Genomic DNA, 25,141 nt, shown 5'->3' with positions numbered 1-25,141 from the left:
TACTCTAAGGAAATGAAGTCAGTATAGAGGTATACCTGCATACCCATGTTGTGGCACCTTTGACAACAGCTAACATAGGGAATCAGCCTAGATGCCCATCAACAGGTGAATAGATACTGAAAATATGGCGTATATACACAATGAAGTGTTTGGCCATAAAGAAAAATGAAATTTTGTCATTTGTAGCAAAACAGATGGAGTTCATCATGTTAAGTGAAGTAAGTTAGACACAAAAAGACAAGTATCACATTTTCTATCTCAGGAGTGGAAACTACAAATCAAATCAAACTAAAAAGGGATTAGCGATTACTAGGGACTGAGAAATGTGCCTGGGACGGGGTGGGGAGATAAGGATCTATACATGCTGTATGCATTTGTGGAAAAATCACAGTGAATATTATTAATATGTACCATCAATGTATTAAAATATGAAGTCTGAAACAAAAATTAAAGTAAGCAACATTAATTTCCAGAGTTTCAATAAAAAGCAGTTATAGTTACATGGCCTATCACTCCATCTTTAATATTTTTTTAGATGTTGATGGACTTTCTTTTATTCATTTATTTATATGCAGTGCTGAGAATTGAACCCAATGCCTCACACATGCTAGGGAAGTGCTCTACCACTGAGCCACAACCCCAGCCCCATCACTCCATCTTTCATGTTTGCTGATCACGGTTCAGTCTCATCCCACCATCTGCCCCTTCTGCCCCATACTTGGGTAAACTGAGAAGAAAGCCTGGACTCTCCCTTCTTTGGCACCAGTGGGAATTTCAAACCACATAAGGCCCTGGCCACAAACCCTGGTGCACCACAATAAAACCCTCCAGCCAGTCTCCCAAGCTGCCCTGCTGGCTAGAAAGTTTCAAATTTTCTTGGGGTCTGTGTGGTGCCATAAGTCTCAATATCCAAAAACAAATTTTGTAGGCAGTGGGGTGGCCCCATCTTTCCATAGTGGGCCATGACCCAGCTGTTCAGAAAAAAAAACTTAAACTATGAAGAAAGTTACAGAAAGGGAATTAAAAATGTTTAGTTAAACATTAAAAGGTGTTTGATGTTACTAGTATTCAGAAAATCCCAACTAAAATAACAAGATGCTATTTCATCTTTCATATTGTGAGAAAAATATACACTAATGTTTAAGAATAGTTAAGATAAAACAGTCATTCTTATTCCCTACTGGACAACAGTGAGTTTAATTGACAACATCTGTTTTAAGGGTTGAAACAAGCACGCCCTTGTCCACTTTGCATCTTAAACCCTCGCACATCTGTAAAATGCGTGTACAAATGTTCATGCAGTCTTATTTGTAATATTGAAAGACTAGAAAATATCCAATGTCTACTAGTTCAGGAATGGTAACAGATTATGATTTGACACCATGGAATAATATAAATAAGAAAAAATGAATCTTGAGTACTGATGCGAGCAGATAGCCTAAGACACAGCAGGTACATGAACAAGAATGCTGCAACACAGAAAATGTTTGGAAGGAAACAGCAAATAACCCATTACCTTGGAGAAGGGGAGGAGGAGACTAAGAGAAACACTCACTTTACTTGTTTCAATTTATTATGTGGCTGTTACAAATGTTCACTCATGGATTATTTGTGTATTTAAGATACATTTAAAAAATATTTAAATAATGGCTGGATTCCCAAACCAGCTCACAAAACCATTTTTAAGCCTTAAGCAGCTAAACATTTGCTATGAAAGACAGAAGACAGTGTCACTGAAGTGTGAGTAACACAACAGAATGAAAAATATTTTTATTGATATAGTGTTATTTTGAAATAATTTCAAATTAAATAAATGTTTCAAGAATAGTACAAAGAATCCCAATCAAGTGGGAATCAAACTCAAGATTTGTTAATTGTTCCAATTCTGTCATGTATAGCAAAACGGCCCAATCCAAGATCACAGGTTGCATGCAATTATGTTTCTCATCTTCTTAAATCCGGAGTATTCATCTTTCCTTGATTTTTATGACATTGAACATTTTTAATACAAGGCAGTCATTTTATAGAATGTTACTCAATTAAGTTTCATCTCTTATTTCCTCAGAATTAGACCAACTTTATGATTTTGGCAGGAATATTGCAGTGGTGATGCTGTGTTCTTCTCACAGGCAAAACATGATGTTGATCTGTCTTAATTAAAGGTAGTAGGACTTTCATGGCTTGGTTAACATGGTGTCTGCCAGGTTTCTTTAGTGTAAAGTTACATTTTTATTTATCATTAACAAATATTATTTTAGAGTAATTATCCTATTCTTCCACCCACTTTCCTCCACTAGTTTTAGCATCTACTGGTATTTGTTGTCCAAATTATTACTACATTTGTTATCAAATGGTAATTTAAAAATTACATTGACATTTATTTGTTGATATTCTAAGAATGAGATTTCCCTTCTCCCTACTTATTAATATATCAGTGTGGATTCATGGGTACCTATTTTATTTAATTACTATCATTGCTTTTGATGCTCAAATTACCCTTGACTTGGTCTGTGTAGGTCCTTTCAAGTAGGCTTCTCTTTTTGATGTTCCCATTTTTTGTCAAATACTTAATTTTTCTGGCACAGAAGTATGTCCAAACATTGAGATCAGCCATTTCTTCAAGGAGCTCCAGTTTGTTTAGCAGGTAAGAGTATATGAAATCAAAATCTAGGCAATAGTTGTGCTCTTTGCTTCCCAGGCTATGCGTTGCTCCTAGTCTACTCATTTTTTAGAATTAGGAAATATATATGTACAAGACACACATACTGCTCCACATGTATATTTGTAAACTATGTAAGTATATCTACATCTGTATCTAACTATATAAAGATATACGCACACACACTCATACACATAATTCACACAGATGTCTCCAATTCCAATTCAGTACTACAGGGTTATTCCAGCTTTGTTTCCAAAAAGTTTTATTATTTTTAATTAACTATATATATGTATATATATTTATGGGATACAGTTTGATGTTTTAATACATATGCATTATGGAATGATGAAATCAGGCTAATTAGCATGGCTATCACTAAACTGTCACTTCTTGGTGGTGAGAACATTTAAAAATCTCCCCCAGGTCTTTTAAAATATACAACACATTAGAATCAACTTTAATCACTTTGCTGTGCAATAGAACTTATAAGAGGTCTAGCTTTCCATTTTAATTTTATTTCCTTCTCTATTCTCCATCAGCAAGAAACCTGGCCCCCATACCTGTAATATCTTTACTTAATTGCTCAGTCCTTCCTATAAACCCATCTCTTCGTCTCCCTGTGTTGTCTTCTGCCCTGCTTCTGTGCGGGCCTCACCCCTACCATTACTGTCCACCTAAAAGACTGTCCTCTCTGTTCCTCTCACCTTGCCCTGGCACCAGTTGTTGTAGCAGGCTATTGTCAACGTGCCAGCCCCACCCTGTGTTGTAGACTTTTGAATTGAATGAATGTTAGGAGAGGGGTGGAATCTGGCAGTTAAAGGAGGAAGGATGAAGGAAAGATGAAGGAAGTAAATCAGTATTTCAAAGATTGAATGTAGGTTTGTGAAGCCTGCATAATTGTAATTGAAAGATGAGGAACTAAATTGGTCCTTTTTGAGAAAACTCTGAAAGGAAGACTAGTGTTTGTAGTTTAAAGGATCTGTCTTTATATTTCTTCTTTTAATTAAAAACACTTTTTTTAAAAAGATGGGTGGGGTGGTACACCCTGTAGTCCCTGTAGAATCGGGAGGCTGCTGCAGGGAGATCTCGTAAATTTGAGGGCTATTTCAGCAATTTAATGAGGCCCTAACAACTTAGACCCGGCCTCAAAATAAACAAATAAAATGGGCTGGAGACTTAACTCAGAGTTAAAGTGTTCTTGGATTCAACCCCCAGCACAAAACAAACAGAAACCTCCACATTTTTGGGGGGTTGGTTACTTTTTCAATTTTTATATGGAAGCAATATGAAGAGGAAAATTGTGGGGAAAATTTCCTGAGACAAGTAGAAAGGATTTTGAAGAAAAAAGTTAGTGTGTTAAGGCTACAGTGTAAATATAAGGAAAATCCCAAAGAGGAATTAAGTAACTGAGGAAAGCCAGAGGAGCAGGAGAGCACACTGGATTGCTGGGTCTGAATTTGAAGAATGCTCATTGTGACCACTAGGTGGCAGTAGACACCCATAACAGCTTTTTTTGTTTGTTTGTTTGTTTTCCTGTTGGAGCAGAAAAGCAGCCAGGAAGTTAAAGGTCTGCATGTTGAGTATGTAAGTATTTCTTACTTTACCTTTGTTTCTTATACTGTACTAATACTAAATTTATTTTCACTTGTATCTCACCAGAGATGAAATTTATTTAAAATCCTCAAGTTTTTTTAAGTTTCCCAGCAAAGAGTTAACATCTCTCTAATTTGATACAAAATTTGAATGGCTATTTTTAGACTTTTGGATTAATAAATTCTATTAAAATCTATAAGGTTTGGGGACCTGGATTTAGTTTTTTTTTCTTTCTCTTTTTCAGTTCAAATAAATATGCTCTTGTACTCACTCCCTGCCTTTTAAAAACATTTATACTTTGCAAAACCATAGTTCAGTGTTTGCAAATGTCTTACCTTTGCCCATATTTAATCTTGGCAAAAATCACTAGTAGTGCATGACATCATGACATAAGAGAGCATCTATGTACAAACATATACAATTTTATTGATATCTCTACAGACTACAAGAATTTTAAGTATAGTCACAATTGCTGAGTGCAACAGAAAAATAGTAATTTGTCATTTTCTGAAAAGATGCAAAAATTCTGAAGATGAAAGATACATCAATGGTGTCATCTGTTTCTTATTTCCTAGAATAAAACATCACATAATTAAGTACTAAAAATTATAGGTTATTAGAGATTTTGATCCTGTGTACAATTGTCCAAAACCACCACCAAGTTTATTTTCTGGCTTTGCAGGTGAGAAGGGTGGGCCCAAACCAGAGGAGAAGCAGTGTTAGAGGAGATGACTCGGAATTTTTTCTCACTATGTGTTACTGCCCTTGATAGGCTGGGCTCTCCTTTTTGAATGTATAAGTGCTTTTGAGGCCACTGGAGGTCAGATAGTAAATTACAGGCATTCTTTTCCATTTAAATACATAATAACCAAGAAAAGAAATCTAAGTGGCCCTGGGAGCTTTTGATTGAGACAACAATCAAGAAGGAAGAGTTGTTTTCCCTTTTTGTTTAAATCAAGTCCAATAAAATATACCTATAGCAGAACAGGTACCTGGTACCCATGTCTCCTCCAAAAGAAGAATGAATAATAAATTTGGACCCGATTTAGTAATGATTACTTTGAGAACTTCTATTGTCCAAACATTGAGAATCAGTTTTCCATTTAGCTTCACATGCTGTTTAATTTACCGTGATATTTCTGGTATCTTGTTTTGTCACATGTAGAAGACAATCAAAAACTTGGTATGTTTGAAGTGAAATAATTTATGGGCAAGTCACACATGAGAATATCATAGAATTATTAAGAGGTAATGGGGCACTGCCTAGTCAGAAATTCACACATACTTTTATTCTGTGAGAGGCACAGAAAAAGTATCAATCCAGTTAATATTGTATCTCTTATATCTGCTTTCCCAGACACTGGAAGGCTGGGACACTGGAAAAGGAAGACAAACATGTCTTCCTTCGATGGTCATAACGCTGGTCATAATCTAGTAGTTAGCAACTGTGGCTGGACACTGGAACCACACTGGGTGCTTTCAAAAATACTGATGTCTGGTTCCTACTCCAAGCAATTTTGATATAATTGGGAATTTAAAAATATCAAGTAATTATTATGTACAGCCAATTTTGAGGATCCTCCTCTAGATAAATATATAAATAAAGGTATTTGTCTGTGCTTCTGTTCCCCATCAAAGCCTCTCCCGCTTTCCTCAGGATCCATGTCCCTCCCCACACACTCATGCACCACAATAGCACTTCCTCCTCCTTTTCCAAGTTAGACCTTACCTACCCTGAATTTCTTCCACTCAGGGCTATGTGGTTTGCAAATATGCACACTTAACTCATTCTGTTGACAACGATGCCCTCTGGAATGGTACATGTTAGAGATGGTGCTGAATCTAAGCCCATGACCACTATTTGTGACACTTAGAGCACTGTGCACATAAAATAGTACCCATCTAAAAATGGAGTTGGGTGATGAAGACAGGTGAAGAAGCTGTGAAGGCTATCACATTTCTCCTAATGCAGAGAGCAAGACCTGATATGACCTGCTGACTCCTTTGGGCATTGTCCTCTCCGAATCAATGTGTTCCGGGCATAGTATTCTTTTTTCCTATGGGACAGCTTGTGGTCATTTAGATATACTCTGGGTTGTCCCAATAATCCTAAACCAAAGAGATGATTTTTCATTTACTTTTCCAACCAGTTTCATTTTTTCCTCTGTCCAAACATTTTATGGTCAAATATGTTAAATAACCTACCTTAATCTTCTTCAACTAATTTCAGATCTATTCTTACTCTTTTTTCTCCCAGAGTTATGTAGATAATGGGTACCTTTAAAACTGCATATATGTTCTGTATAAAAAGGAATTCTTTTCCTTTGATTCTTTAAAAATTTTGTGGGTACAGGCCTAGGCCTGGATTTGACTTAATGAGAATCAATTCCGATAGATTGAAAAAGATTGTCTTTATGACTGAATTACTTGAAAACATCTCGCTTAGCTCTGTCACTGTCCTACCAAAGCCACAGTGACCCTGATGGTGACTGGAGCACTAGGTCTGGAGCTCAATGAAGGAAACAAAGTCAGCAGTACTGTTTTTAAAGGGGATTAAAGTAAATGATAAATCATTCATTCTCCCTCCAAAGTGCAAGAAAAATGGAAAATTTGTACGGTAGGGATTATTGCTCACATTATTCTTAGAACTGGGAAACAAATACTTCCATCTTCTCATTGACAAATAGAATGGAAAGGCTCATTTTCTGCTGGAACACTAAAAAGGGTTTATGTCTTGAGGAAGTCGTAGGAAGGTAAAGTCAACTTGTCAAGACTGTAGTTTGTTTAGTCTTATCTTCTGACGCTACCTTAGCAGATACAATGCAGTTTTCAATTTTGATGGCAACCAAGGCTCAGGGTCATCTTCTTCTGTATCTTTGTATTAGTTACTAGGAATATTTTTCTTAAGTTCCAAGACACAGGAAAGCAGAGAAGATGCAAAAAATTACATGGATCAACTGTACTCATTTTCCTAAGATGATGATAATGATGAGATGGTGGTGGTGAGTGCGTGTGCGCACATGTGTGTGTGTGTATGCATGCCAAGGTCAGTGCAACAGAACACAAATGTTCAAAGAGAAAAATCACATCCACACTAGATTTTTGTTATTGCTGTCTCTTTGAATTACAAAATAATTTTGATACAGTAAAACCTCATTAATTTGAATTCTACTAGTCAGGAGCTTCTGGGATAAAGTTACCTTGCATTAAGAAAGGGCTTATAAAAACAATTTTGTAAGGACATGTAAACTACTTAGAAGAATCTGGTCTTTTTAAGCACTTCAGGAAATAGAAGTACCTGTTTACTTCCAAAGGATGTGCTAATTATATAAACTTTTGATCTATTTAATGAAGCTAGTGTTTTAAGCACTTCTATTGTGAAATGCTATAGTGTCCTTTTTGATATTTTCTTAGTGTGCTTTAAAATATGCTATATTTTTTCAATGATTCATAAAGCGTTCCTCAAAATTGTATTTTATTGCTTATGAACCACATATGTAATTTTGGGTATAATAATTTACCTTGCTAAGACAATATGTACTTATGAAATTCATTTTTATATGAGACATATATCACACATTTCACCATCTGTTTCTTTAAATGATGTATAATGGTGGCTCTCAACTTGGAGCAATTTTGGCAATGGCAGGAGATATTTTTGATTGCCATTACTAGGAGTTCTTACTGTAACAGTGTTGCAAACATCCTATAATACACAGAACAGTTCCCCCAAAAGAAAGAATTTTGTGCTAATAGTGCTGCTGTTGAGAAACCCTGATATATAACAGGTTAAATCGTGTGTGTGTGTGCGTGCGCGCACTAGAGTTTGCTGGAGTTTGAACTGAGGCCCTTATTTATAGTCAAAAAGTGCTCTGCCTCTAAGCTATAGCCCCAGCACAGAACAAGTTGGATCTTACTGGGAATTTCAGTGATATTCTTTAATTTAATGCTGCTATGGACTTAAGTGTTTTATTCATTCCTAAAATAAATATGTCACTCTTTTATTTTTAAAATGTATAAATGATAAAGTGCTTGTCTAGAAAAAAAACAGAAAACTGGGTCTTTGAAACTGACGGTACATACAGTGTGCTGCAATTTGGTGCCAATATTTTCCAGATCCTCACCTCAAGTTTCTTTATATTTTCACTTTATTATTTTATGTGTTATATCTATATTTCCAAGCTAGGTTTTGTTACCCTACAGCTATTATAGGAGTTTGAGAGATTAATGGAGAGGCTTTTTTAAGAAATAAGGAGAATTCAAGGATTCTGAGAAATGCTATCCTAGTATACATTTTCTGACTCTTTCAATAATCTTTGCTCTTTTCAAAACCATGGAGAATATTTTAAAGGAAGCACCACTTCTAAGCAAAAAAACTAAACAAATACTAGTTTTGGCTTAAAATATACTGAACTCCAGGAAAATGGTAAATTCTTAAGAAACAGAAATGTAAATCCAGTAAGAAACTGATAAGTAAAAACCCAACAAGCAAATCTATAATATTTTTAAAAAGATTCTTTTTGAAGGAACAAAATATAAATTATAAGATGGGTCCTAAAGTGTAAGTGTGTGTGTGTGTGTGTGTGTGTGTGTGTGTGTGTACTCCCATGACTTTTGACTTCCAGAATCATGTTAGTGATGGCTGGTGTCTTTATTTTGTTTTATCTCTAGTACTTCTCTGTTGAATCATGATTGAGAACTTTTATCATGTTAAGTATATTCTTTGCTCCATTGAGAGTTTTTAATAACCAATAGGTGTCTGGTATTTATTAGCTTAATCAGGTAACTTATCTTAGTTGACCTTATTAGTGACAAAATTGTTGATTGTTGATATGTATTTTGTTGTTCATAATGATGACTGAGGCCAAGACTGCAAAAATATCACTATATTTTTAAAAGATTTTCATTAATCATATTGAACCAAAAAGTATTTTCTAATGAAAGCCCTTATTAACCAGAAATATAATAAATCAGAATCCCTTTCTCAAAACATTAACTGAGGTTTTACTGAATCACACTAATGAGAATGACCAGTTTGGTCTGTGAAAGTCAGGCTGCAAAAGCACCTTGGATTGTAGACCCTACTGGGTTTGAACAGTAATATACTGTGTAACTGAAAGACAAGGATACAAATGGAGCTTTAAAAATATATCACTTTAGAAACTGAAATTGGAGTGAGATTTTACCCTTTGTGAAATCAGTTCTCAAAGCTAACTGCATTGTTCCCATAGTCTATTCCCTAAACCTGTCATCAACTCCCCTGCAGAGTACAAGTCAGGCTGAAAAAAAAATGCTTTAAGGAAACCCAACCCTATATGATTTATGACTAAAAATACAACCCATTCTGAAGATGACAGAAATGGAAATAATTGTGTTGGGAATAATTTACTATACTGATAATACTCGATTATGACTAATAATTGTGAATGATGTAAAATACTAAGAGGGAGAAAAATGTTAATCTGATACCTGTCATAGAATTCAATAATGTCCTAGTAAAATGAAAATTACAGATGAGAACTCTGGGCTTTTGTTTTCCTTTTCAGTTGGGTATGGCAAATATACTTGAAATGCATTAATGTCTTCTAATGCAGACTTTTAAATTGTTGGGTGTGGCCCAATTTATAAAAATAGTTTACCATAATTCTTTTTTTCTTCTGTCACAACATGCTTTTTTTTCTTTTCCTCTTAAGATGTTAATTTATCATGCAAAGATTTTTTTCATTAAGTGCATTAATGCTTTTGTTTGTACAGGAATTTTCAAATCAAAAGGACTTCCCGCAGTTCCTAAATGTAAATCCTTAGCAAATTACATGCTAAGATGGGAAAAGACAAATTCAGCCGTTATCTTGGGATTTTTAACCAGGGTTCCAGCCTTTGGGTTGTACAACGTCTTTGATAAGTCTCCTTTATGATAACTTCAGATGGATTGTGATGGAACATTTTATAGAAGAAACTGGCTTCTAGCAGTTGAATAGTGATGCTGGGAATAAATTTGGTTTCCCTGAATAATGGTTTCTCAAAGCAGGCACAGCTCTTCTTAAGGAGTTCAGAATTGGTACCATTTCTTATCCTTATATTTCAGCATTAACTGCAAAGAGAAAAACAGTCATCAAAAGTTGCTTAAAAAATCAATGAAAGTTCTATTTAAAGCAAGTCCAGATTGAGCTAATCATGACTAAGTAAATCTCAAAACTTACAATAAAACTTGTTTTATTTTATGGGATGAAGTGCATGTCAGAAAGAGTTTTTTTAAAAAATAATATTTATTTTTCAGTTTTTGGTGGACACAACATCTTTATTTTATTTTTATGTGGTGCTGAGGATCGAACCCAGCGCCCTGCGCATGCCAGGCGAGCGCGTTACTGCTTGAGCCACATCCCCAGCCCCAGAAAGTGTTCTTTTTTTTTTTTTTTTTTTTTTTTTAAACAAACATACATTAAATCAAGATATAAAGATTCACCTGACAGGAAATGATTTTTAACGACCTGAGACAAAATGGAAGGTGTGGATTCCAGCCTCTACTGCTGCCCCTCCCGCCTTCCTGTGGGGCTTGCATCATCTACCTACACACTTTTTAAGCAGTTGATGCACAATACAGATCAGTGTATTAGAACCAATGGATAATTTTCTTTGATTATCCCTTGAGGTAAATAAGTATTTATTAATATATTTTACAGTATTTAAAAAAGTATTTCCCCAAAGTGGGGGCAATCATAATACTTGGTTATAGGATTACTCATGTGGCATCTCGCTTAAGCTTTCTTGAACAGGATTTACAGGTCTCCTCACTGGTGGTAACTTTAAACATTTATGTATTTAATCAGCTTACCTCGTGTGCATGTTTGGAAAATGCTTCTGCGCTGGTCATCATGCCTGCAGTCTTCTCTTCCAGCTCGCCTAGTCTCTGTCCTCTCTCATCAAGTGCAATCCGGGCGCGGGTCAGCTCTCCCATGACACCTCCAGCAGCGCCTTTCATCCCTTCTATACCACCTGGTCCAGGAATGTGCTGTGCAAGGCTGCGAGATGCTTTTCCTGCTGTAGCTTCCCCAACTGGAAATTCAAGACATAGCAATAAAAAATTCTGTCAGCAATTCAAATAGTCAAGGTTGTTGCCAAAACAAAATGCTTAAGTTCTGCTGTCGTAATTTTCATTGGAGGAGTGATAAGAGAGAGACAGGGAAATATCATTACTATATGTCTCTACGTGTACACGTGTGTGTGTGTGTGTGTGTGTGTTTATGTGTACATGTGGTGTTTCATACAGTATGGCACAACTGCATTTCTTGGCATAGCTGAATTGGAATTCTGAAAACATGAGACTTAACGTTTAGCCCATACTAATATCTGTTCCTGTCTGAGCCTGATAATTTGCTTACATTTCTGCCCAAGTCCTTATTTCAACCTTCTCTGTTCATCCTGATGTATCAGCTTGTAGGCCTCAGGTTCTCTCTCTTCCCCTCTTTATCCCTCTAGAGAATGGGCTATAAGTGATGGATATCAATTTACATATGTTGAAATTTTGTGACTTCATAAACTAGTAAAAATTTCCCAGTCAACTACAGAGTTTAGTTTCATTCTATTCTAAAGAGACAAAAAAGTTTTTATTAAAATTAGCTGTCTTGGCAGAAATTTATTTATTTATTTATTTTTTAGAGAATTTTTTTTTAATGTTTATTTCTTTTAGTATTTGGCGGACACAACTTCTTTGTCTGTATGTGGTGCTGAGGATCGAACCCGGGCCGCACGCATGCCAGACGAGCAGGCTACCGCTTGAGCCACATCCCCAGCCCTTGGCAGAAATTTAGTGAACATTTCTAATGATATAATATTGGAATAGAATCTAAAATTTTAAAAACAAGAGGCTTTTTGAGATATAATTCACATATAATAGAATTTTCCTTTTCAACAAAAAGCATACAATTCAGTGGTTTTTAGTGTATTCACAAAGTTTTTTGACTATCAAAACTATCTGATTTTAGAATTTTTTATTATGCCACAAAGAAACCTTGAACCCACTAGTAGTCACTGTTTATTCTATCGCTGCCCAGGCAACCACTGATCTATTTTCAGTCTCTATGAATTTGCCTATTCTGTACATTTCATATAAATGGTATCATAGTAGCTCAGTGGTAGTGCACTTGCTTAACATGTACAAGGCCCCAGGTTTGATTCCTAGCTCTTCAACAATCAATGAATCAATCATACAATATGTGACCTTTTTGGTTTTCTTGGATTTAGCATGATTTTTTCCTAAAGTTAGAACATGTTATACATGTTGTATCATGTATTAATATTTCATTCTTTTTTTGTGGCCAAACAATATTCTACTGTATGATAGCACCTAGATCTTTTTGCATAGTTAAAAGTTCAAGAGAACTTTAATATGTGGAACCAAATGGCATATTCTGGAAAATATATTCTCATCTTGTCTATAAAAATGTTCTCTAGTATCTTCCTATTGATTTTTTATTATTGCTCACCAGTTTGCCTGATAAAATTTTAAAATAGTTTATTCTGTGACATTAATAGACCTTGCATTATGAATTTAAAAAATCTGTTTCCCAGTAGTGATTATAGGCAAGCAGATTAAACTTTGTTTTTCCAACTTTAATAACTGAATGTCTTCACCTTGTCATGCAGATATGCTCTACCTACAAAAGTGAGACATTTATTAGCTGGCTTGTTATTTATTTGAATTATACATATCATTTTTACTATTTTCTAATATAAAGTGGCTAATTTTATTCATGTTTAGAAAACATAAATAATTTTCATGGTACAGAAGGAAATAAATATTCAAACTTTTAAGATAGAAGTAAGATGGCAAGGATATTGAAAAAAAGGTATATACTATTGATGGGACTATAAATTAGTACAATCACAGTGAAAATCAGAATGGAGATTCCTCAAAAGACTAGGAATGGAACCACCATATGACCCAGTATTCCATTCCTTGTTTTTTATACAAAAGAACTAAAATGAGCATACTATAGTGGTATATGCATACCAATATTTCTAGCAGTGCAATTCACAATATCCAAGTTGTGGAACCAGCCCAGCTGTCCATCAATAGATGAATGGACATAGAAAACATGGTATATATATACACAGTGGAGTTTTACTTAGCCATATAAAGAAGAACGAAATTATGTCATTTGCTTGTAAATAGATGGAACTGGAGAACATCATGCCAAGTGAAATAAGCTAGAGTCAGTCAAGTTTTGAATGCCTTTTCTTATATGTGCAAACTAGAGAGGAAAAGGGAATAAAAAAGGGATGTTATGAAAATAGAAATGAGACCAATAGAGTACAGTAAGAGAATGGAGAGGGAGGGAATAGGGGAGGGCGGGGGGGATAGACCACTATTGAAATCAACCAAATTACTGCTATGTTCATATAGAAATATAAAACAGTGAACCCCACTTTTATGTATAATTATAATTCACAAATTAAAAAAAAAAGAAGGAAGACCAGTAAGGGTAGACGATGGGGATCAGAAAAAAGTGGCTATGTTTGAGAATTCATATAGATAAGTCTTTCATATTCTTTTTTTTTTAAAAAGACAGGAGGGAAGTAATAGGGAATGTACTGGGAAATGAAACTGAACAAACTATGTCATATGCATGTGTGACTGTTACACGAATCCCACTGCTGTGTGAAATTATAATGTACACACACAAAATAATAGAAGAAAAAGTACGTAACCTAGAATTTGAGATCCCATATTAAACTATAAACACACAATATCATGTCTTCCATTCTGAGATTATTTCTGTAATTAGGAATTTACTCACAGAGCTCTTCTCTGTCAAATGTTTGTCCACTTCCACCGAACAGTCCCTTAAGAAAGCCTCTATTCTGAGCTTCTGGTGTCTCTATAGGAGTAAACAAATCTCCTAGCATGTCCTGTACCAAATTCAAAGGAAAAAAAGCATTATAAAACTAAGAATGAATTAACAGATAAAAAGATAACACTGTGGTAAAAGAGTATATCATGAAAGACAGTCTGCTTTTCCTGCTGATTTTTGCTTTGCTCACAGTTCTTACCTTAGCATTTCTTTCTCCATTTTCTTTCCTTCATTTCTACAGTAACTGATTTTCTAAAATTTTCCTTTTTCTATTTTGTCTCCTATTGATATCTAGCATGGAAAATCAATATATTCACTCTCAAGATTAATTTCCATGTATGATCAGTGACTACCAATTTAGATATTTGAGGCTTTTAAAATTACCACAGCCTCTTTCCTATCCTGGTTCCTTTCCCTGAACCATGAATGGACTTCCCTTAGAAATAAGAAGGCTTCAGTGAAGGCTAGGTCTATTTTTATATTATACAAAATTATGCCATAGTTAAAAATCATTGAAATAATTCAAAATAGGTATGGCAAGGTCATTCCCAGTATTTGATGAGTCTTAGAATGACTGGGAAAATATCAATGCAAATCATTTAAAATTACTAAATCAGAATTGACCTAGATTTGCTCTGGTTATCTTGCTTTTCAAGTCTTTTTAAAGCAGCACAACATTTAAGAACCATCAGTACGGAGGAAGAAACCAAGACCAGGAGGCATAGGTTTGTCAATGAACTTCCAGTTTGACTAACTTCATCATCTCTCCTCACCAGCCCTGTGTTTTTCTTCCTAGAAGTCCTACTCTTTGGAGAGAGTAGCACCCTCTATTCAGTTTCCCAAGGCAGAAAAATTCCTTGCTTTTCCTCTTCCTATGACTAATAACCCTCAAAGCCAATGGATTACACTTTATAGCTCTTGAATCTGCTAACTTTTCTTCATCATAACTGCTGGTTCCTTTATTTTGGGTCAATGCAATTCTTGAACTTTACTGTAAAGAGACTCCTAATTATTCTCCACAGCTTCAGTTTTGCTTCCTCAAAACTAACTGCCATACTATCAACCAAATCTGCTCAAGTTTTTTTAATAACTTCCTGTACCTCTTAGGATAAATGCTCAGTTCCTTATGGATCTTACAAGGTGCTCCCAGAGTTTTTCTTGACTAATTCTCCAGCACCACCCCTCAAATATTCACTTCCCAATGCTGAACTTTCTTGGCAGTTTCCTGGATCCTGAGGATTTCATACCTATACCACTACTGTTTAGGATATCTACCTTTTTTATCCCTAGCCATCAATTTAGCTGAACAACTCCTACTTACCCTTCAGAGGTCAGTTGTGCCCACAATCTTTCTCTAACTGCTCCCTCCTTTCTCTCTTTCTTTTTGTTTTTAAATATTTTTTAGTTGTTGTTGGACCTTTATTTTATTTATTTGTATGTGGTGCTGAGAATCAAACCCAGTGCCTCATACTTATTAGGCAAGTGCTCTACCACTGAGCCACAACCCCAGCCCTCCTTTCTTCTCATCAACCCAAATGCACTTCTTTTGTCTCCCTAGTACTGGTGTAGATATATACATAGCATTTTCCATAGAATATTTGCTCACTTATCTCTCTACCTAGCAGACAGGGATTTGTGTGCTTATTGTTGTATTTCTAGAACCCTGCAAAGTCCAAGACACACAATAAAAACTCCCTAAATATTTGTTGAATAACAATATAATGATCATAATACAAGATTTATATATTCCAGGCACTGTGCTCATTGGTCATCATCAATGACCTGCCTGCTCATTGCTTTATGTAAATTCTTACCTAATTCTAGTAATAATGCTCCAAGGTAGCACATACAGGTAGGTTAAATAAAATGCCCAAAGTCACACAAAAGGGGAGCCAAGTATAGCACAAATAATTCAGCATTACATTATAATGAATGATTTTGATTTTCTAATTTGTAAAGTAAAGGTATTGAGCCAGTTAAATCTTGAAGATTCTCTTAAAATTCTGTGACCATTCTTATGCAAGATTAGATAAGCTTTTATATCTCTCCTGTTTCTAGGCTTTGCTTACCACCATGTACAAAGACAAATATCCAATTCTAATCAGCATGGTTATTTTTGTGGCCCTTGATCAAGATTAAGTTTTTTTTTAAAGCCTATGAACTCCCTGAGCTGGATACAAATTTTCATGTGTTCATACATATTTCCCATCTAGAAGGAAATAATTTTTTCAGAGACACTCAACAGGCAAATGCAAGCAATAAAATAAAAATATTTAACTGTTAAAATGAAAGATCTTCATATTCTTTCTCTTTCTTATTATTTCTGTGCATACCTAGAACTGTACCAGAAGTTGGCAGGATCATAAAGAAGAATATATATTAAAGATTTGTTCTAAGAAAGGCATATTTATTGTGCAACCCAATAATATTTTAGCTTTTAGACATCCCTTTCATTTTACAACCTCTCCATTTAAAAACAAAATAAATGCACCTGACCTACCTGTAGATTATCACACATTTCCTGGCTGTATGTTAACCGCTGAATTTCAGTAGGAGAGACAAGATACAAAGCCTGTCCTTCATTGGTAAAACAAAATGTCCGTGCTATCCTCATGTCTGTCAGTGGCAAATAATTAACATCCAACATTGGGCGAAGACTAGGTAGGCTAAAAGGAAAAAAGTAAATCCACATTCTATATTCAAGTTGAAAAAAGCATTTCCTAACATAAAACAGTAATTTAAAAAACATTATTTTATGGTTATTTCATTTTATTCTCTTGAAGGCTCAGTGTTAATAGGCTTTCACACAAATTCATAAAAAAAAAAAAAAAAAAAGGGCTGGGCATGGTGGTGCATGCCTGTAATTCCAGGAACTCCGGAAGCTGAGGCAGTTCAAAGCCAGTCTCAGTAATTTAGTGAGGCACATAGAAATTCAGCAAGACCCTGTCTCTAAATAAAATATAAAAAAGGGCTGGGGATATGGCTCAGTGGTGAAGCACCCCTGGGTATAATCCCCGGTGCCCCTGCCCCCCCCAAAATAAATCATGGGCAAAGTTCTATCTTAATCCACAGATGCTTAACAATGCCCTTGAAGGGACCAGCAATCTCTGGGACGTTTTTGCAGCATTCCATGGGTTCTCTTCATATGATTGTAGCCTTTGGTTTTGCCAGAAATGCTAGAATGTATCTGACTGCATACTTGGTCTATCTTTCTTTCTTTTAGGCAGAACTCCTGACTTTGAAGAAGTTTTAACACAGAGTGGGTTCAATTCACTGTGCCTGGGAATGGAGTGGCTTTGCTTTCTCTTCCTTTATTCCCTCTGAAATTACCTATCACTTAGGGTATCTGCACTGAAAGCACAATTAAAAAATAAACCCAGCCAAGGCTGTAAGGGAATGAGAATAAGGTATCAATAATAGATCAGAATTTGTACATCCAAATGAATACCACAGATTTGATGTAGTTTACTCCACGGCTACATCCTAATCCTAATGCTGTAGCTATAAATTTGCTAAAATAGTTCTCAGAATGTCCTTTTGGATACTGTTGTTAGAGCCAGTTTTATGAGCCACTGAAGAAAATAAAACTACTTTTACCTGATTTTTAATCATACCTCTAATGTCAAAAGTGGGAGTGGGGCTTGTAATTAAATCTCAAGTTTTGAAATCATTCTACTAATTCTAAGTGTGCTCAATAATTTTAAATTATCCCAGATCATAAGACCAGCACCTCAAAAGATACTGATCTCCCTTATCAAGGTAGTTTGTAACTAGACTTTTGACCCTCAAACTTTATTTTATAAAATGGCACTTGAAATCTGTGTTATTGGAATAAGCGTTTTCCTGAGATTCCAGGGCTGCACTGCCCAATATTTTAGCCACTAACTAAATACATGTGAATATTATGCAGTTGATCCATGGCTAGTCTGAATTGAGATGTGTTTTAAAGTATAAATTACACTCTGAACTTCAAAGACTTAGTAAAAATAAATTATCTGAAATCTATAAAAAAGATATTGTAATTAATCTGTTATAACCCTTCAGGTAGCTAAACCCCTTAAGATATCTATAATTCAACAAAATCAACAGATATCTGTAATTGAATCAAATTAATAGGTGGGTTGGGAGAGATTCTGCTGACTTTTCTGATAGGCTACATTGACTAGGGTGTGCAACATAAATGAGTCAAGAAAAGAAAATTTGAAAAGGTACAATCACTTTAGGTAGGAAAAGTGAAAGAGCAAGTTAATTGCTAAGGATTAGAAAACAATTAGCTTTAAAACTGAAAAGTGCCTTCTATTCAGAGGCACTTTAAAAAATCAGAGTCCATTAACCAAAGGGGGTTCTTAAAAGTGGCTATGTTTGAGAATTCATATAGATAAGTCTTTCATATTCTTTTTTTTTAAATCGTTATTTTGTTTTATTTTTATGTGGTGCTGAGGATGGAACCCAGTGTCTCATATGTGAGGGGCAAGTGCTCTGCCACTGAGCCACAACCTCAGCCCTCATATTTGTTCTTTCTGGGTACATTTGGACCTTAACAACCAATCATTGCTGCCTCCACCTATCAGAAACTAGGACTTGAGGAGACTGGGCTCAGGACAGTTACATTCTGACAGGGTCTGGAAAGATCCTGGGTATATACTCAGCATGGGAAAGTAAAGAAGACCAGGAACAGATCAATTTGTAGGATTCAGTTCTTCAATCCACCCAGCAGAGTACATATCATCATTTCTTAGCTATACATTATATATTACTAAAATAATGTCAAAATTATTTCTTTTTCAAATATTTTAAAATATCCTCAGGAAAACATTATGACAAGTTTTCATTATAACATAATATCAAAGTAGCCACTATCATATAAAGCAGCTTTTACAGAGGGAGACTGAAATATTGTTTTCCCAATGACTCCTGATGTTTAAAAGCTTGTTTTTCATTTATTAAGAAATCTCTCACCTCATATAGATGATAGAACATATTAATTTAAATAGAATTTGGAGATATATAGGATAACATCTTAGAAATAATAAAATTTTACAGAAACAGGTTAAAATAATCATCATTAAGCTAAAATTCCGACTGACATAATTAAGATTCAAAGTGAGACAATTTTTGAGTGACTAAATGGTAGCTTAGAGAAGGGGAGTGAGTGTGTGTGTGTGTGTTGTGTGTGTGTGCATGAAAATAAACATCAAAACACACACAAATGTACAGTTTTTTTCAAAACTGAGTTAAATGTCATTTTCAAACAAGATTGAAATAACCTTCATTGGAAATATTTAAAACTAGTTTGACAAAAAGGAAAAATCAGACAAAGAGAGAAATGATCAGAAATATACAAGAAAATGAACTGACCACAAAATGATCATTTTCCCCAAGTCTTTATCTCTAAATACTTCTCCATACCTCAAAATTTGTTCATGTCTCCCAAATTTAAAAATAATAAAAATATAGCAATGTCAAAGTCTAGTTTTAACCTTGAACTACCTTCCTGTCTTTCATCTCTCTTTTTTAAAACACAAAATTTGGGGCTGGGGCTATAACTTGGAGGTAGAGTGCTTTCCTAGCATGCATGAGACACTGGGTTCGATCCCCAGCACCATAAAAAAATTAAATAAATAAGATAAAGCTATCGTGACCATCTACAACTAAAAAATATTTTAAAAAAGAAAAATTTTCTGAAAGAATAATCTATAATAGGGGTAAAGGACCAGATAGTAAATGTTTTAGAGTCTGCAGTGCAAAAATAGCCATGACCAATATACAGACAGATGGGTGTGGCTGTATTCCCAAAAAACTGCATTTATAAGTATCTGAATTTCACTTAATTTTCATATATCATGAAGTGTTTGACCATTTAAAAATGTAAACACTATCTGTGGCTTGTAGGTTGTACAAATCAGATATGGGATGGGGTATATTTGGTCCACAGGTTATTCTTTACCAATCTCTCATCTATATACCTGCCTCAAATTACCTCCACCATGTACCTAAGATTTGCTTTCTTAAAGGCCATTAATATCCAAGTAGTGGCAAGATTTAATGTTTTTCTTGTACCTAAATTTCTTGACCTCTTTGCTATATTTGGCTATCTTTTGACCCCACCACCTTTATTTTGATATTATTCCCTCCTTTTTATTTCATGAAGTTATAACCATTCTGGTCCTTTCCCTTTCTTTCTGATGACTTATTCTCAATCTCCTTTGCTGCATGCTCTTCTTTCTTTCATAGTATAAAATGTAGAGATAGCCCCAAGTTCCTAAGCTCAGCTCAGTCTTTTCTTCATTACTTTTTGTACTACCTTTTTTGATTATCTCAGTCACTGTCATAACTACTAATGTATTCACACAGAAGACTTCCAATATGTTTCTAAAAGTCCAGACTCTATATTGCTTGATAAATTTCTGCTGGATGACATCTATACCTCAAATTTCAAATATTTATTTTCAATTCATTCTCAAACTTCTCATTATCATAACTTTTCCAAATGCGCCTGGCTTTCATATTTGCTAACAGCATCACTAATATCCAAATTAAAAAAAAATAACCTTAAGTTCTCTTCTAACCCCCAAATTTAACAGCTTCCATTACCTTTCATAACTAAACAGCTTTACACACAGCAAGTTTCCCTTCATAATCCCTCCCAGTTTCCCCTCCATGCCTTTTATATAGTTATCATTTCAATTCAAAAGTCAATCACAAGCTCCCCCTCCACAGATATTTCTTAATGAATAGAGGTTAATCATGTGCTTTAAAACCATATTTCTTATATCAATTAGTCCTCAACAATTTCCCCCCATCTACCTCTCTAGGTTACTTTCCTCCCAATGACTCTTCCTTTATAATTCATGCTTAACTATTCTATGGCTTTGAACTCCAGGGACCGATTTTATCAACAGAAAATTCAATTTCATATTTCCTCTGTTGAATTTATATATATATTTATATATATATATATATATATATATATATATATTTTTTTTTTTTTTTTTTTTACAATTTTTGTGGTACAGGGATTAAACCCACGGGGGCCTTCTACTACTGAGCTGCATCCTCCGCCCAATACCTTACCCTTTTTTAAAAAACTAATTTTTTATTTTGAGACAGGGTATGGCTAAGTTGCCCAGGCTATCCTTGAATTTGTGATCTTACTGCCTTAGCCTTCTGATCGGTTTGAGCCTTTATGCCCAAATTATGCATTATAATTTCTTGTGTATGTGTCTTATCTCCCAATTAGATGGTAAGCTTCTTAAGGGTTAGGAATTTATTTTGCTAATTTCTATATTGTTTATAGGTCCAGTACAATGCTTAACCATTTTAATGACTTTTGAACTAGGGGAGAATGAAAAAGAATAATAGTGACTTCTTAACTGTTCTTATTACCTGCTGAATTCATAAAGTTATAATATCTCAATGTCTTACAAATTTTATTTGATTTCACTAACAGTAGGATGAAATATACTGTTGATGAGCTTACAACTTATTTTTAAAGTGTATGATGATTTTTATTATATTTCTCAGTGCTGCCTCATTTTTTTCCTAGACTTTCAACCTCAAATTCAATTTATTAGCATGTAAAATGAAGTATGCAAATAATACTTTACTTTCATGTGTCCTAGAATAGCAATAAGGATCAGGTGAAACTCTGTTTAATATTCTTATTAGTATATCAAAATGGATTCTACTGGCATGTAAAGAACCAATAAATTAAAAAATATTCTTTTATGAACTATATAGTAAAAGTAACAGCTTTGTTTCCCTGTAGCTTATTAATCTTTTATTTCCAGTGCTAGCATAGCATTTGGAAGCTAAATATACTCAGTAAATGTTTGTTGAATGACTATATGAGTGAGTGGAACATCATTCTTTCCTTAGATTTCTTGATGCCAGTTAAAAATATATATTTAATTCACAGCATTGAGCATTTTTTAAGGAAAAAATCCCAACAGAACACACCACAAATCCCCAAACTCTCATCAGATTGTTAAACAACAAATATTTTCAAACATAATTAAACCATGATCTCAGGTTGCTTCTTGATAACATCTTGCACATTAATCATATACCTTTTAGGATTATACTTGCTGGTTTTATTATAATTACCAGATAATTTATAAAGAAGGCAAGTACCTCATTATCATGATATGCCCATTAGCACAAAAGCATGCCAAGCAGGCACTGTTGCACATGACCACCACATTTGCTTGCAGTATAAAAGATGTCTCGGTGATGTTATGAACATAAAGGCAAGTCTGAGAAGGCAGTGAGAAGACTTTGGCTTGTTTTTCTGAGCAAATTATTGTATACTGATGATCTCCTATTTCTTGGGATGAAGAGGAGTAGTTCATGACCAATTTCCTTCTCCAAGTTTTTTCATTTTCATCTATGGTATTTGGATCCCTCCAAACTTCATATGGAGGTTGCATTAATCCGCCAGTTCGGTCCATACAGGAAAATGTTAGTACAGCTCCTTTCAATGAGAGGAATGTACCTATAAAAACAATTTCACATCACTGGCACATAAATTCTTTCTAAAAGAGCTTTTATTCATCTGTGGGCAATGAACATTTATATTATGATAATTTGTGTTTATAGTATCATAGTATTGCACAAATATACATAGATCAGTAAATTTTTTAGTTCATCCATTGCATTAACTTAGAATCATAGAATATTAGGCCTAAAAAGAACCTAAGACATCAACTTGTCAAATTCTCTCATTTAAATGGGAAAATAGATCCAAGAAGATGATGACAGTTGGGCCAGGTCACATAGCAAATTAGTGACTGAGCTCGGACTAGAATTCTGATTTCTTGATTGCTAATTCAGGATTTTTCATTATTTTATATCATCCACTTTAAAATCATTTTATAAAAGACAAATTGAAAAATGCATAACTTTCATTTATTGAAATAATTTCAACAGAAAAATAATTATATCATCTGATTCTCTTTTCTTATTTTATAGGTTCATTTACTAATATATGTTTCTTTTTTCTTTTCCTGACATTGAACACTCAATTAATGTCATGAAATTTCAATATCTGGAGTTCATGCTAGAAATTTTAATTGTATGAATAACAAAAATCTTTAAAAATAACTACCTTCAGCTCTCAGGCAAGCCTATACATCTGAATTCAGAAAAAGTGTTCATTTACCTGGATTCTTCAAGGTTGATTATCCACACCAGACCACTACTTATTAGTGATTTTTACTTGTCTCAGAAGACTGTATTCTATAGAACTAAGGAGGTAACTTAGGCTGGACTATCCTCTAAACAGTATTCTACTAGCCCTTTTTTATTTTGTCCTTTCATATTATGTAGAGTAAGGGTGTTAACCCAGGCTGATATATTTCAAGTATATATGTATGTATATGTATGTATGTATGTATATGTATATGTATGTGTGTGTATGTATGTGTGTGTGTGTGTGTGTGTGTATATATATATATATATATGATATATAGTGTGACAGATACTTAAAAAAGAGAGAGGTGGTAGATGAAAACACATTCTATTTAGGAAGTACTTTTTCTTATAATTTAAACAACTTAAAAATTATAAAATTCAAAGTAATATTAGATGATCTAACATCTCAGCTGTATTTTTAAATCCACTTGAAAACTAAATAACCTGTACAAATCCTAGAACTGAGAGGATAGGGTTGTGGGGTTTAGGTGCTTAGTATAGGGTCAAGGTATAAAATAACAGCTCTCTCAAAACCCCTTGTATAAAAAGATGCCAAAATGTATGCTACTCTGTGAAACCACATTTTCAAAACTACCTTTTCATAACTACCTGCTACAGAGAAATTTTTCTAAGTAGTGTCATGGGTCATATAATGGCGTATAATTCAGTCAATGAAGACCATATGTATAATGGAGCTATAAAATTCCTATCACCTAGTATGCTCCAGCCATCATAATATATTATTCATGTGGTTATGGTGATACTGGTGTAGATCTACTGTGCTGCCAATTGCATAGGAGAGTAGCAATACAATTATGCACAGTATGTAATACTTGATAATAATAATAAATGACAATGTTACGGCTTTAAGTATTTACTATAGTACTCTACTTTGTCATTACTTCAATTTACTCTGTCAAAAATGTTTACTGTAAAACAATATGCTGTGTTATAGTGACAGCAGCCCATATAATTTGTGTTACTAAGTCTCTTGGTTGCATCAAGAGGCCACATCTGATTGACTGATGACATTAGGTTTGTGTAAGTACACTCTATGATGTTCACATGATGAAACTTCTAGTAATGCATTTCTTAATATAACCTTATGACTACATCAATATAACTATATGAATATCTTTGCATCCTTGATGTAGGCATGGCACAAAGTAGGTTAAAAAGTCAAGAAACCCATATTTTAGAAGACATTTTACTTACTCCCAATTCTTATACACTGATGGCATTAAAATGACATTTTTTTTTCATTGAGCTGCCCTTGTCAAAACTGCTGCTTTGGTTTCTAATTTGTTTCCTATAGCAGACTGATACTAATGTGAAGGTTTCTTTGCATCATCCCATGGTAATTAGGGCTCAAAAAAACCCCGGCTCAAATTACTGCTTTTCTGATTTCTGTGAGTAATAAATTATCCTTTGTCTCTGCCATAGGAGTTGCATACCTTACATCAGCATCTGTGAAACTGGAAACCTACCTTTATTAACTTGCACACAGAGTAAAATCTCAGAATTCTCTAGAATGACAAAGGGAAGCCTAATAGGAGATACAATCAGAGAGACAGAGTGGTGCCAGATTATACAGGTTCTTGTAGGATATGCTAAAGACTTAGACTTTTACTTGGAGTGATATAACTTAAATTTCATTTAACAGGATCATTCTTTCTGATGGGCATATTCTGAAGGGTGTCAAAGTTGGAAAAAAGGAGAGCAGTGAAGAGATTAACATAATGATCCAGGTGGAAAATAAATATAGCCCTCTTGAACTAGGTGTAACAGTAGATATAGTGAGAAATGCCAGGATCTGAGTACATTGTGAAAGTTATGCCAGTAG

At 34.4% G+C, this 25,141-nt stretch overlaps 1 protein-coding gene across 1 annotated transcript in view; it reads right to left on the bottom strand.

Moving 5' to 3' along the window:
- Positions 1-10,265: 10,265 nt before the first annotated feature.
- The window catches only part of STXBP5L (syntaxin binding protein 5L), a 356,600-nt gene continuing 341,724 nt past the window's right edge, over positions 10,266-25,141 (bottom strand). Inside the window, exons 24-28 of the mRNA XM_081302277.1 lie at positions 22,240-22,600; positions 16,607-16,772; positions 14,053-14,164; positions 11,088-11,308; positions 10,266-10,346 (exon numbers count right to left, since the gene is read on the bottom strand). Coding sequence (XP_081158403.1) covers positions 10,305-10,346; positions 11,088-11,308; positions 14,053-14,164; positions 16,607-16,772; positions 22,240-22,600 — 902 coding nt within the window. The 3' untranslated portion in view covers positions 10,266-10,304. The remainder of the gene's footprint in view (positions 10,347-11,087; positions 11,309-14,052; positions 14,165-16,606; positions 16,773-22,239; positions 22,601-25,141) is intronic.

This window comes from Spermophilus citellus, assembly GCF_964194105.1.
Source record: "Spermophilus citellus genome assembly, chromosome: 7".
In the NCBI taxonomy this organism is placed as follows: domain Eukaryota; kingdom Metazoa; phylum Chordata; class Mammalia; order Rodentia; family Sciuridae; genus Spermophilus; species Spermophilus citellus.
The sequence above is the reverse complement of the archived record's forward strand: the minus strand, read 5'-3'. Positions and strand labels throughout refer to the sequence as shown.